Source organism: Streptopelia decaocto (assembly GCF_964273445.1).
Source record: "Streptopelia decaocto genome assembly, chromosome: 12".
Taxonomy (NCBI): Eukaryota; Metazoa; Chordata; class Aves; order Columbiformes; family Columbidae; genus Streptopelia; species Streptopelia decaocto.
Genome location: NC_138667.1, coordinates 12,915,057 through 12,928,737, shown reverse-complemented (window position 1 = coordinate 12,928,737; position 13,681 = coordinate 12,915,057). Strand labels below are relative to the sequence as shown.

Genomic DNA, 13,681 nt, shown 5'->3' with positions numbered 1-13,681 from the left:
TATCCAAGAAGCTCTAGATTTTTGTAGATAGTTTTAATAGCCACATTATAAACTCGGCTATTGCGTGATGTATTTTGCATGAGCCAATTATAGATCAGGAATTTCCTACTCATTGTTAAAGATGCAGCTGAGCAGCACTCCAACCACAGCATCACGCAGAATGAATGCTGTGTCAAACAGACTAATGGAGGAGGAAAACGTGATTGCCAAATCCTATTGTATTCTGAGCTCTGAAACGACTGCCTATACTTCAGTCCTAAGCAGAGGTTTCACTGGAGATAAATTGCCAGCAGCTGTCTGTCATACTGCTTATTTCTAAACCGTTTCATTATTTCAGTTGGCATATGGCAAAAATAAAGCAATAGTTGAGGAAGAATGCTCTCATTGTAATTGTAGCAAATGCTTGCCTGTTGTAGGAGCAAGCAAGCCTTAGTACCTCTGAAATAATCAAATGTGCTTCTCCTACCCATGTCATCTTTACAGAATGTTAATTAAGTCCAGACGCTATGCTTGGGTTGCAGAGAACTTGCCTTACTATACAAAGGAAAATAGCATGGTGTCAACTGCTGACTTATGGCTATGAAGTTTTGTATCTTTACTGTGATCCTAGTAAAGAAGGTGGGTGGGTGGTATAGTTAAGAAATGAACGAGATTGCTGCAAAAGTAATTGCATCAAAATGCTTAGGTACTATCCAGTGAAACAGTATTTTTTGTTACAGCAGTTGGATTGCACATGACACTTTTGTACATCTTTTGCTTATTGCAGAAGTTTAGAATGGCATCTGACAATCCAGTGCATGAACTTGCATGTACTGTATGCACTTTCAAAGCTAAACTTTATTCCCACGTTTTCTGATTTATGACATAGCATGAGAGTCATCCTACAGTTAAGTCCAAAGCTGATGTCAAGGGAAGAGGACAACAGTGAAATATGTATTCAGGCATCATGGCTCAGAAATGTTTTAACTACTTGGTTAGCTACTTCATAATGTCTACTCTAAGTTACAGACCTCCAATTTTGGAAGAATCTAGATCAAAATAAAAAGATACTGATGCTATGATTTTCCTTAATCAGTATCTACTCAGTTCTCAGTCTAATAAATGTTGGTTTGTGTTCCAGCTCCCAGCAGTCTCACTGGGAACCGATCCCTTGCTTCTTAGAAAAAGTGACAGGTATTTGACAGATGCATAAATTTAGGTATGTAATACAGTATCCAGAGCAACCCACTCTATAGGAAATAATCCTGTGCATTTACTCAGAGTGCAACTCTGCGCTGTGAATGGGTATAGGACAACCTACTGGCATTTTTTCAAGCATCTGGTTCAAGATCTGTGCAGAGTAATGCCACAGCATTGCTCTGTTTATTAAAAGGACCACAGCTGTTCGCAATCATTGTCAGGCACAGAAATGTAGGGGTAAATTCATACCTGGTCAAACTGGGATTCTCATATCTGTGCAAAAGCTCAAATTTTGGGATTAGATAGAAAGGAGTGACAGGTTCCCTTAAGCAAGCACCACCCATGTATTGCAGTGTATAGAAACAGTGATATGTACTATTAGATAAATGATGGAAGAGGGTTGAAGTCAACTGAAGATTCTAAGCTACTTAAGTCAGTATTTTGAGTCTCGACACTTCCACATCTTAAAGGATTCAGAGTAATCATGGGCCAATTTTAAATAATGGTAATCAAGAACCTGGAGTTTTTCTTGTTGCTTCTCTAGCCTTTCCCATGCAGCCTCAACCTCTTTAAAAAACCCCAAACACCTCCATAACCTCTTTCCTTCTGCGTGGAAGTTTTCCAGGTAGTGTTCAGATATGAGTCACTTTATAGGCTTCCTACTAACATGTTTTATAGCAAACAGGACAAAAGTTACTCAGTTAAGCACATTTCAATGTTTAATTGAAAGGTACATATCTTGAGACATGACAATTGCACATTACATCTTCTCCATCTCTCCCAGCAGGCTGACCACACCTTGATCTGAATTACTTGTATGCTTTTCAGAGGCCAGCAGAATGCACAGCTAGCACTGGCCGATTATGTCATGCGGTGCAATCACACCCATGAGTTCATGAGAAGGCTTGATTTGTCCAGTATAGAGCTTTGGTATGAAGTCTTCTGTGAAAGATTTATCTAGTTTGAGATATGCAAAGAGCGGTTTCCCCCTCAACTATGACCATAAAGGAGGAAGGGTTGGCTCACTAACATCTAAACCCACACTGTATTCAGAACATTCTGATCTCTCCTCCTCCACCAGGTCGGTTCATATGGCCATCAGTTACGAACATCCTATCGCTAACAGCCTCTGCTCCACAGTGACGCAGGACTAAAGAGGTCATCAGCAACATTCCCCCAACACCTCTATTCATCTTACATACAACAATACATTCTTCTTATTCACTTCCTTGTTAGCACCAGAAGCCTGATATGCCTCAAGTACTGATCTGGTCTTCAGAAATAACAGTTGTATTTTGTGAATCTTACCCTGAAAGAGATCAGAGTTGAAGCAATCTTCAATGTTTCTCAAACAGATTGCTCCCACATACAGGCCAAGATGTGCCTTCAGCCCTGCTCCTACTGTGCCTGTAAAAATGCACCTGTTCAGCAGCAGCATTTACCCCTTGTACAGTTACACCTTGGAAAACTGACATCATATTTGGGGCAGGTGACCCAGTACTTTCCCGCAACCTTCATTAGATATCATGAAGTTTTTACGCTCTATTAAATAATTTGTAATGTCACTAAACTACACCACTTACAAAATACTGGAGTTACTGATGCTGTGTTAGTGACTACCTTTTACAGGGCAATGAAATAAGGTTTGTCTTTTCTCCTGCTCTAGCTACTTGACATGTTCAGTGAGTATCACAGAGCCTGGTTTGTAACGTGTGTCTGCCCTGCCCAAGAGGAACATGCAGACAAATGACGCTGCCCAAACAGCGTGTCAGGTGGACTGACAGGCATTTGCTATTGTCATCAATGTCTTTAGCTTGATTGAGCCACTGCAGCACTGTGCTACTGCACGTGATGTTATCCTTGTGTCAGATAATCTTTGGAATGCAAACCAGATTTTAAAAATTACGTAACTCAGCACCTGCAGTTACAGTAAGCCAAGCTTAGACTGCACAGGCTGCTCTACAAAGTGTTTAAATTCCTTATATTGGTATTGTGGTATTTCACTGAACAGTAACCAGTCCAATAAGACTGAAAACTGACACTAAGTATTGTTGTGGTCATCATGAAAATAACTTATTTGCTGGAAGGATATTTAGTCTGAAATGTTACATATTTTTTTTCCATGGGTTGAGTTCTTCATTATTAAGACCATGTTTCAGACTTTGTTTCTCAAATATTCACATGTCTGTTGACAAGGTCACAGAATGGTTCTCTCCTTATAGTAGCACTGTAAAATAAAAACAACACACAACAAACCACCAGTCAACTGAAGGGCTTTCTACAAGAGTCAAACAAAGCATCAGTTTTTAATATAGCAAGACAGTTTCTACAGACAATAAGCAGCCTTTGGAACTGAAGTCTAGATGAGAAAGTAGTTCAAAACTTCTACACAGTAAAAAAATAGTAATATGAATTAGGTACTATCCAGTGAAATAGTATTTTGATTACAGTGTTTAGACTTCACTAAACGGACAGTTATACAAGTAGAACTGTATAAAACTGGCTTCTTTTTAAGAAGTTTAAGTGAATAATTACAAGGAAGTCATTCTAGTAGGCAACTGTTTCCTCCTCTTAGCCAATTCTTTTTAGGATAGGAGCAAGCCAAGTTTTTTCTCTGCCTTTTTACCAGTTTTACTCCACATCATAGTTTGAATGAGGTCCCAATGTCTGTAGAACACATTTCTGCTCCCACAGGACACCAGAGGATCAGTTCTTTCTCCAATGTTTATATATTAGGTTGCCACTCCTTTAGGTACAGCACTGGCTCAAGTATGAACACAAGAATACACCAGCCTCTATGACAGGCCCACTGTGTTTATGTAACACATCTTCAAGAGGTTACCTATACAGAATAAGAAACTCTGAGATAGTTAACAGCTAATTACTTCTACCTTATCAGAAGTTGATTTTTACTAGGAGTTACCTATTATGAGCTGGTCTCTGGAATTGTAGGGAGATGTGTTATTCTGTAGTAGCTATGTTTAAGCTGCCGTGCTGTACGTCCAGACACAATCCATTTTAGTTTCTGGACATTTGGTTTGGAACACTTGCTTGAGGAATATTCTGTAAGGCACTTTAACACCAGTTCCTTCCAGAAGGTCAAATCTCTGTTACTTATCTAAATAGCAAGACAGAAACTCATATGTTAGTAATCCATTAAATCCTTACTTCATACATGTTCTTTCACCTTCTTCACAAATGATAGAAAGCCAAAGCTCCCAAGCCAAATGGAAAACAAAATCACCCAAACAACAAATCACAAACCAAAAAAACCCAATAAAACCAGTATGCCAATGGACCTCCCCGTTCCTCACTGTGTAGGCTCCTGCATAGATTTTTCTTTCTTATTCCTCTGAAACTTTATCTGCACATACCTTGGAATGCAACTGCAGAAATTCCAATGCCTCAGCCAACTCCAGTAGTTTTTGTTCTTCTATTTCCAGTGCCACAATAGACAGTGCCAAGACAGAAGGCTGGAGAGAGGGAAAAACTATTTTTCAACACTGCTTTGTCAAGTTTCAGTAGTCTCATTGTCTTTGAGATTTCAAGACACTTACCTTGGCTTTAGAAAACATGATTCTGCAGTGACATGCCTTAAGCTGCGTCTCAAGTCTCTCAAAATTAAGGTATTTTCTCCTATTAAAAAAACAGATGAGTGAATGTAGAAAAATGAAACCTTGATCAAGGCAGCACCACCCTCGGAACTCAGAGAAGCAGAGAGAATGTTCGTTATCTAAACAAAGGCCTCATTTATTCCACAAGTGCTGTGGTTACAGTCAAACGTGTTCAGTTCTGTCAGTCCTAATGCCAAGAGTAAATCTTGTATTACATTAGGGAGAGATGCATTATCAATATAAGCTTACCAACAAGAAATTTTAATGCTTACTATCAAAAGGATTCTCTTGTTGAGCCAGATTTTGAAATCTTTGCAATAAGGCAATACTTACTGCAGCATAAGCAAAGATTTATTATACCATCATTATTGAGCAAGTTTAGTTTTCGGCTCAGAGAGCAATACTCATTAGAACACTTTATGCAAATAACATTTAAAAATTAAAATAATAATAAACCAGAGATATTCACATTTATGATATTTACCAATAAAGAGGAAAGACTGTTGGGCTTTCAAGTATAAAAGGACAATTACTTGAGTAATTTCCCTACTTACTTTTCTACAGAGGCTTCCTAATCATAAGCAAAATATGTATTAGGTATTTTACCTTTCACTGCTTAAATTTTCATGAATGAGTGAATGATATAGTTGTAGAAACTGGAAGGCTGTTGTAGCTTTGACTTTCCAACACAGCTTCTCCAACACTATTTTCTCCATTCTCATCATATCAGAAACAGTGAACCTATACTGGCTTATTCGAATTAAGTCGGTGGCTAAGGGGACATTTCTCTCTTCTTCTGATGCCTTCACAGCCAAGTAGAAGCAGCTGAGTCCAACACAGCCCAAGTGTTTAGGCTGTACCTAAAGAAAAGTAAATTATTATTACTTTTGAAGAGGAAGGCCTTTGATCAGTCATTTCTATGTGTAAGTAACAAACTCTGTAGGCAGCAGTATATTTTAGGAAAAAAAAATATGGCGGAAGTGGGTGGGAGGGTATGTGTTCTCTTTTTTGAAGATCAAGAAATGTCTTTTATGTGCTTATATTTGTATCTTTCTTTAACTCAATGAAAAGACTGTTGCACACTACAAGTTCTGCCTCATTCTTCTAAAAAGCGGGACTGCAGAACAATATATTTTGATTGATGTAGAATTGGTTTCTTAATGAGGTTCTATAATGGCCTAACTGGAAGCTTTTAGAACTTAAAATGTTGTACATATTGGCTTATGCAAAAAAGGGGTTTTTACTCTTTTTAAATACATGTACACATATATGTATGTACATACGTATAAACTGACTTATTTTGTTCCAGAGGCATTACAGTCCCCATTTTTACTGCTTATTTTGAATTCATAAGTCTTTCAAATTATCATTTTCCTGTCCATCTAGCTTTCTCATTTTTGTTTTAACACACAAAGAAAACAAGCTTTTGTTCTTGACCAAATAGTATAGTGATAATCCCATCTTTTTAGACAATTAAAAACAACCCAGAGCAGCATGGTACATATGTACTGTAGAACAGAGTGCTAACTAAATATTTTACTAGATTCTGAGTGCTGAACAGCATCAAGCCTCTTGATATACATGATATCCAGGGAAAGCCACTTTTTAGCTCTTGTGCAGTCAGAATCTCTGCAAGGAGTTTAACCTTTTGCCATCTAAAACCAAGATATAATAGGAACAAGGCTGCAGTGAGCAGAGGCTAATGACTAAGAACTTATACTTTAAAAAGCCTTACCTTCATTTTTGACAAGAACCTATCTAAGAAATTCACAGCTAGTGAAAATGTCTCTGTATGGAAGCCAAAGAACTGAGTTAAGCTGAGGAGATCTTTCACTTCAAAGTCTCGCAGCCTTGCAGTCATTCGGAGGCCATTATCATGAGCAGATTCAATGAGTCTCAGGCCAGAGGCCTTCGGCTGACATCTTAACTCCTGTTCCAACAGGGCTGTGAGCTGGTACAGCAGTTCCTGGGCCTCCGTAGTTACAAGTGTTTCAATCATCTGTAATAAGAAACAAATGTAAGCGTCTCAAACAGCTAAAACGGGAAAAACTTAGGGTTGTCTCTAAAGTACAGAGAGAAAAACTTTCCTTTCTCTGTAGGTATGTGAATTACTCATTTGTAAGTTAAAGTACTTTTGCCAGTTAGCAAGACGCGTGGAACACTCGGAAGGGATTCGCTGGGGGACATCGCGGTGGCACCGGGCAGTGACGATCAGGTCACAGGCAGCAAAGCCCCGCACAGCGGTGTGGGCCCGAGCAGGCCTGTGACCCGGCACCGTTCGGCCGTGCCGGGTACATCCCCCTTGTGTTCGCACTTAGAGCTGCGCCGCCCCCCTCACGGATCAGCTGGCACCACAGGCCCCATAACCGGGGCTCACCGGACCCCAGGCAATCCCCCAGAGTTTCCCGCAGCCGTGCCCGGCACCTCCACCTCCCGGCATTCCCCAAACCCCAGCGAGCTCCCGCCGTCCCCCGGCCCGGCGGGCCCGCGCAGGCGCTGCCTCCCCAGGACATGCCCGGGCCTGCCCTTCATCGCCGCGGAAGCTCCGCCGGCGGACAAATGACCTGTCAGCCCCGTTAGCGGGGCGGAGGGGCCGCGCCCGCCCTCGGACAGCCCGGGCACGGCACGCAAGAGCCCAGACCCGCCGCTGCCGGGACCCGACCCCGGCCCCGCGCCCTTACTTTGTCGCTGTTGCCTCGCTCCCCTCTCTCGTGAGAAGGGCCCCAGTCGATGTGCCCCGCAGCGACAGCCACAGCCACAGCACCGCCGAGGGCTCACACCGAAGCGCTGCCCCGCTCCTCGGGCACCAGCGACCACCGCGGTACCGCCATCCAGGAACCGCCGCCCGTCCCGCACCTTCCCCGCGCTCCGCTGCGCTTGCCCGGGGGGGCGGGGCTGAGGGGGTGATAGACTTTCTGGCAGACCAATCACGAGCTGCAGCTGCGGGAAGGGGCGGGGCGCTGTCGCTATCAGACGGGCGGGGCGCGCGCGCAGCGGCGCCCTCTGGCGGCGTTAGGGCGATGTGCACGCTCTGCTCAAGCGCGAGGGCGTCGCTCCTCCGCTCCCGCTGGCACGCGGGCAGTGGGCACGAGGGTTGGGGGCTCGCGCGGTTGCCGTGCTGCTGGCGCGTGTCCCGCGCGGTGACGGTCCCACGGTGAGAGCCGAACCGCGCCTGAGGGACTCGGGGACACCGGAGCTCGGGACCCGCACCAGGTGTGTGTCTGAGCGACCTGCAGCGCGTGGTGCAGGCTCTTGCTGGGCGTTCCGCTTAGAGCAGCTGGAACCATTTTCCCGTTGGGACTGAGTTAGATGTGTCACTGCACCTGTCTCCTACAGGGCTGGAATCCTTAAGGTGTAAATCACTAAGAGTTATCTTTTTTTGTTATTTTTAACACCTTCCAGTTGCTCAAAAATATTTTTGTATATTTATGAAAGGTCCAGACTAACAGAAAGATTTGATCGACCTCTTTCTTAAAACAGCCTGAGCTGGCAGCTTTGTTTGGGATTCAGGCGGCTGTTTACAAAACATAGACCTTGGTCTTCCTTGTTTGGGTGTGTTTGGCTGAGTGAAATAACAAATGTTCTTTCTGCCCAGAACACTGATTGGAGTTACTCAAGGTTATGTTAAGGTGAATGTGTTACTGATGAACCTTAATTCTAGTTTGTTGGAGGTATCAGGTCAAGTTGTGTATAAACTTGTTTGTTTGTTTGCTTGAGATAAGCAGTTATGTTACAAGATCTGGAGAAGATACAATATTATTGAAAAACACTTAAACCAGCATTTAAAACTATTACAGGAGCAGGAAATATTCCACTTCTGAACTGACTGTAAGCAAGGGAGTTGCTAACTACAGGGAGCTGGTTAGGGCATGTTCAAGGCCCATAACTTACTTATTTAATATTCTGTTATCTGTTGTTTTATCAAAGGTCTCTTATAAAGGCTGGAAATGGCTGCAAGAGGTACTTTGCAGACCTGGAACGGGTTCCATGTCTTTCAAATGGGTCAACGGTGCTGAAATACTTGCTGTCCTGAAACTGTTGGGGTGTTATTTCTACTTCAGTCTAAAATGTTCAAGGTGTTTTGTGGTGATTACTATGAATTGGTTGAAAGGCTTAAAATTCTCTTATGGAGTGAGCTGACATGTTCTGTAACATGGGATTTTCGGGAAGGCAAACCTCTTAGCTATATTTGATCTTCTGATTCTTCAAAGTTTCCTTAATTTGAAAGATTGTGAGTTTAAAACAGAGGGACTGTTTCACGCATCAATGAGCTTTATCATCTTATTTACTCAGTCTATTAATCAAAAGCTGTATTCATCCTACTTTATCCCATTGTACTTCTCACTGGTTTATTATGGATTTGTTTCGTTCTCTCTATGATTTACCATTGGAAATTAAAGTTTATTACAAGATTCTTTGTACTTCAGAAGGCTGGAATGAATGACCAGAAAGGTAAGACCAGAAAGTAGTGTGGTTAGAGATGTAGAGATTTTTAAGAAAAATGTATTATGTATGTAAAATACTTGGTTTTCTAGAAGGCTCAGTGGAAGTCAGCATGAGGGAACTTGAGGGAGCTTGTGGGTGTGAAGCTGGAATGACCAAATACTGTGTCTGTCATTCCTCTTTAAAGCACCATTCAGTTCCATGGAATCTAATTTGTAGGTTTCTACTTGATATCTGTTTAACTTTCTTCCTCAGAACTTTGCTAACTATTAGTAGACTGAATACATCTAAAGATCACTGTGTTGACCCTCATTGTAACAACCTTGAATTGTTTGTCTATTGGATGAGCCAAAAGTAATTTGTTCAAATGTAAGAAATGAAAAGAAGGGTGGAAGCGTCAATCCCAAAACTCATGCCACAGCCCTTCTGGAAGAAAATGCATTGGCTTTCTGTGCCACAAACTCCTAACTATGAATCAGTCTGTTGCCACTGTACGAGATTATCACAGTATGTTTGGGATTGGAAGGGACCTCAAAAGATCATCTAGTCCAATCCCCCTGCTGGAGCAGGAACGCCTAGGTGGGGTCGCACAGGAACATGTCCAGGCGGGTTTTGAATGTCTCCAGAGAAGGAGACTCCACAACCTCTCTGGGCAGCCTGTTCCAGTGCTCTGTCACCCTTACTGAGAAGAAGTTTTTTCTCAAATTTAAGTGGAACCTCTTGTGTTCCAGATTCATGTATAATTGCCCATGAATGCAAACTCAAGTACTTTGAGTATTCACAGATGTAGAATGTCAGAAATAAAGATTATAGTAAATCAGATCTCATGAATATGCATATTTTTGTTGCCAGTAAATAATATGAGTTATCTAAATTAAAATTCCAAATTATATATTGCAAAGGAAGTGTTATTTTTTTTTTTTTTTTAGGATTTGGAAAACATTTGCAGGAGTCTTCCTGTCATTACTATGCACATAATAATAATGTGAAGCAAATGATACTTCTTTCTATGCTGCTTATTTTCAATAGCTTTTATTTCTTAAATTGCTGTTAAAAATAGACTGAGAACTCTAAAATTCAGCGGGCTGTTTAGCTGGTTGGAAGCCACTGACACCAGCTGAAGCCGCTGGCCTAGTTTGTGTTCTTGAGGTAAGGATTCTAGACCAAAGCGACACTAAGGAATACCAGTTTGTGTCGATTAAATGTAATGTACAGGTTTAAGTTTAAAACCATTCATAGGGCTTAGACACTTGGCATATGGAAGCCCCAGACGCTTTCATCAGTGTATGTAGTTCCCATCCCTGGCGCAGCGTCTGGGCTGCTGTGAGCCGCTCGGGCAGTGGCTGTGGGAGGTGTCTTGCTCGAAGGTGCCAGACTTTGTGCTGCAGTGGCTGAAATGAGTGCACACACTCCATCTGCTCCACAGTCTGCTGCGTGTGAGCGAAGGCTCTTCAAGAGGGTGGCAGCAAACATGAGGCCACCAGTAACTTCTTACATGTGTTGCAGCAGTTTCCTAGTAGTGCTGGCAGATACGAGACAGAGGATTAAGACTGTATAGCTAAAGATGTTACATCTTCTCTGCTAAATATCTATTCTACCTCTTCGGTGGTTCTTGTCCTGAGGCAAGAACATGCAGTTTTCTCATGGGTGTGTCTGGTAGTTGAAGGCATGTTGATGCAGTGCACATGGCTGTGTGAGGCTGAGGAGTGTGCTAGTCCTGGGACTGCTGCAGGGACAGGTGGTGACCATGCCTAGAAGCAGAGTGGATAGTTGCAGGAGTGACATCTTCACCTCTCTTTTATTTAATCTGTGTCTGTGTGTCTTTCAGAAGTCTCTGTAAATGTCTGTTTAATCCCTACTGCCAGAGCCAGACAGCACCAGTAGGTCATAATTACCTGAACCAGCCTCACCTGGGACTTCACCCACATTCCCTGCCCAAGGTCCAGGAGCCTCACTTAAGCTCAGAGCTGTGGTCTAGGTAGGACTGTACTCAGCCCTCTCCTTTGCTTATCCAGACTTGTTGACTGGACTTCCCAGTCTGGCCTCGTACTTGCCTTGTTGCCTCACGTGTCTTGCAATCTCAGGACTGTCAGCACAGCCCGGGGCTGTCACCAGGCTGGCTTTGCTGTGGGGTGGTGTCTCTGTTGGTGAGGTCCAACCGTGCCTTTGCCAGGGTTGTCCTCCGCTTTTGGTTAGTCTCCCTGGTGGAGCGATGCTTCTCCCTGGCTCTTTCATCTTTATGAATGGGTCCTCCAAACTTTTGTCAGATTCTATAGGAAGTCCTGTGTCATTTTCACTTGGTCTAGAAATGCTTTGTATTAAAGGGGAAAATCCTGTATGTGTCTTGCTGTAAATAGAACCATTGCAAACAAAAGAGCTTTAATCTAAATCAGGTTTTCATGGGGAAGTCTTAGTACTTTTTAGTATATAGTGTTCTTGTTATCCTTCTGCTGTATTTATGGTAAGTAACATTCATGATTCCTCCTACATGTTTATATAAGAATTTTAGAAATGCTTCTATAAGGATACTTGCTAAAATGAATGTGCCTTCCTTTTCTGTGAGCTGTTCCAAGTTTATGGTTAATAGGCAGAGGACATATCCTGCAGGTAAGTCCTTTGGAGACTATAAACCTGTTATCTGCTAGAGGAATTTATGCTGTTGCAGAAATATGATTGTTTTGCGACGGGTTGCAAACAGATACCTACTTGCCTGAACAACATCACAAGCACTGCAACATGGTTGTCTTAACTGGAGAAATGTCTTTGCAGTCTGAGTCTTCAAGAGTGGGAAATACTATTTTTTTTCCTTTCTGTGGAAAGAGACCTGTGTTTCTAATATCACCCTGTTCTCAAGACAACTGTGTTAAAGGCTGTTAATGATGACCTTTCACACTTGACCATATAATGTTTTATGACTACAGCATCAGAATTAAAGTTATGCTTCCCAAAACTATTTTTGCTGGGATTTAATGAAAAAAAAAAAAAAAAAAGATTACTGTAGGAGCTGGAGAGGTTTCTTCCATGCACATTCTCTTGGGTTTCATACATGATTCAGGTAGACCTGCACACAGAAGGAGAATCAAGGGGGTTTGATTGCAGTTGTCAGTAGTTATGTCATGCTTGTTCCCTTATAGTAATAATTGTCTTGAATTATTTCATTAACATAATTGTAAAGAAGTTCACATGAGAAAGAAATGGAAATAAAAGGAAAAAGGTAAAGCTTCCCAAGTAAATCTGAGGCCCTGTAAGAGATTTGCTTTGTCTGGTGTTACTCCTTTACTCAAGCTCATTATATCAAATATGCCAGAGGAGAGAGTGAAGACCTCTTGGATGGATTTAAATGCAAGTGCTTGTGAATACAGCCTGGTAGACTATGGAGACAAGTCTCTAAGCAATTTGGACCTGCTTTTGGGAAAGTCTGTTCACAAGTTAAAGTCCAGCATAAGCACAGGAGAACTGTGGGGTTCTAATTTGAAAGGCCTCATTTAAGCTTACAGAGATCCAGGTTCTCAAAGGTGTTTATGCATTTAAGTCCCATCATCTTTAATGTAAAGGATTTAGATGTCTAAACTTCACTGGAGAAGTAAGGTCATGGAGATCAGAGGAGACATCAGTTAGCCCTGACTTTGATACATTGAGTGATTTGACTGAAACTTAGATTAAGTGATTTCAGAAGTTTCTTGTGGCATGTTTTCCATTGTGTTCTTCAGCTTTTAAACTGAAAGAACTTGACATGCCAAAAAGAAAGGCAATGAGCTCTGCCTTTTCTTGTTATAAACCAGTTGGGGGAAGGACTGAATGTGGAGACTGTAGCACTTTCCATAATACCAAAACCTGAAATGGATCTAGAAGTTGTAATAAACTGTTACTTGATGTTCTTATACTGATCTTAGTCGAACATGTGCTCCTTGTTTTATTCTCCCATGTTTTCTTAATAAAGAAAAACTAAAAGGTAATAGCAGGTTATTGTTTAAACTGGAAAATTTATTACTGTTTACTTATGTGAAATTGCCGAACTAAGAAGACTATTGCATGTTTCTTCACCTTGAGTGGAATGATAATGTGCAAACCCTGATTTGGATAGGGATAGTAGCAAGCCATTAGCTCTTTTATTCGTGTATTTGAATAATATGATCTAAATGCCTCAGCCTCTTCTATGTGTCTGAGCTGTATGCTTGCTTAAGTTTATAGTTATCTCTGAGGGTTTTTTTGTGATCCATTTATTTTAAACTCCTTTTACCCCAAAGGTATTTAAATGGAAAGTAATTCAGGAAAAGTCTTTGCTGTTTCACACCCTTTTCCCCCAACCCTTGTTAAAACAGTCAACAAGCCTCATGAAGTGTGTAGTTAGCTGCCCTAGAAGAAAAGGATGTGGGGTATGGAATCTTAGATGCTGTGGTTCAAACTTAAAAAATACAACAGCAGCAGTCCAGAGCTCTTCTCTG

At 41.7% G+C, this 13,681-nt stretch overlaps 1 protein-coding gene across 2 annotated transcripts; it reads right to left on the bottom strand.

Annotated features, from left to right (window-relative positions):
* Positions 1-1,858: 1,858 nt before the first annotated feature.
* On the bottom strand, positions 1,859-7,676 carry CCNG1 (cyclin G1). 2 transcript variants are annotated; one of them, XM_082063723.1, is made up of 7 exons: positions 7,475-7,676; positions 6,529-6,792; positions 5,400-5,653; positions 4,737-4,815; positions 4,554-4,652; positions 4,103-4,297; positions 1,859-3,406 (listed from the first exon to the last, which is right to left on the bottom strand). In XM_082063723.1, the coding sequence occupies exons 2-6, from the start codon at positions 6,790-6,792 to the stop codon at positions 4,106-4,108; spliced, it is 888 nt and encodes a 295-aa protein (XP_081919849.1). In that variant the 5' UTR covers positions 7,475-7,676; the 3' UTR covers positions 1,859-3,406; positions 4,103-4,105. The 2 variants fall into 2 exon arrangements, with proteins under 2 accessions (XP_081919849.1, XP_081919850.1); XM_082063724.1 differs by lacking the exon at positions 1,859-3,406 and adding an exon at positions 3,416-4,021.
* Between the last annotated feature and the right edge of the window lie 6,005 nt (positions 7,677-13,681).

What these genes read in the sequence shown, in the direction of transcription:
- CCNG1 (XM_082063723.1), bottom strand. Translation starts at nt 6,792, where the DNA reads ATGATTGAAACACTTGTAACTACGGAGGCCCAGGAACTGCTGTACCAG. An exon ending in GGTTCTTGTCAAAAATGAAG is followed by an intron (nt 5,654 to 6,528) that starts GTAAGGCTTTTT and finishes ACTTTTCTTTAG; the next exon opens with GTACAGCCTAAACACTTGGG. An exon ending in GAAAATTTAAGCAGTGAAAG is followed by an intron (nt 4,816 to 5,399) that starts GTAAAATACCTA and finishes TTTTTTTAATAG; the next exon opens with GAGAAAATACCTTAATTTTG.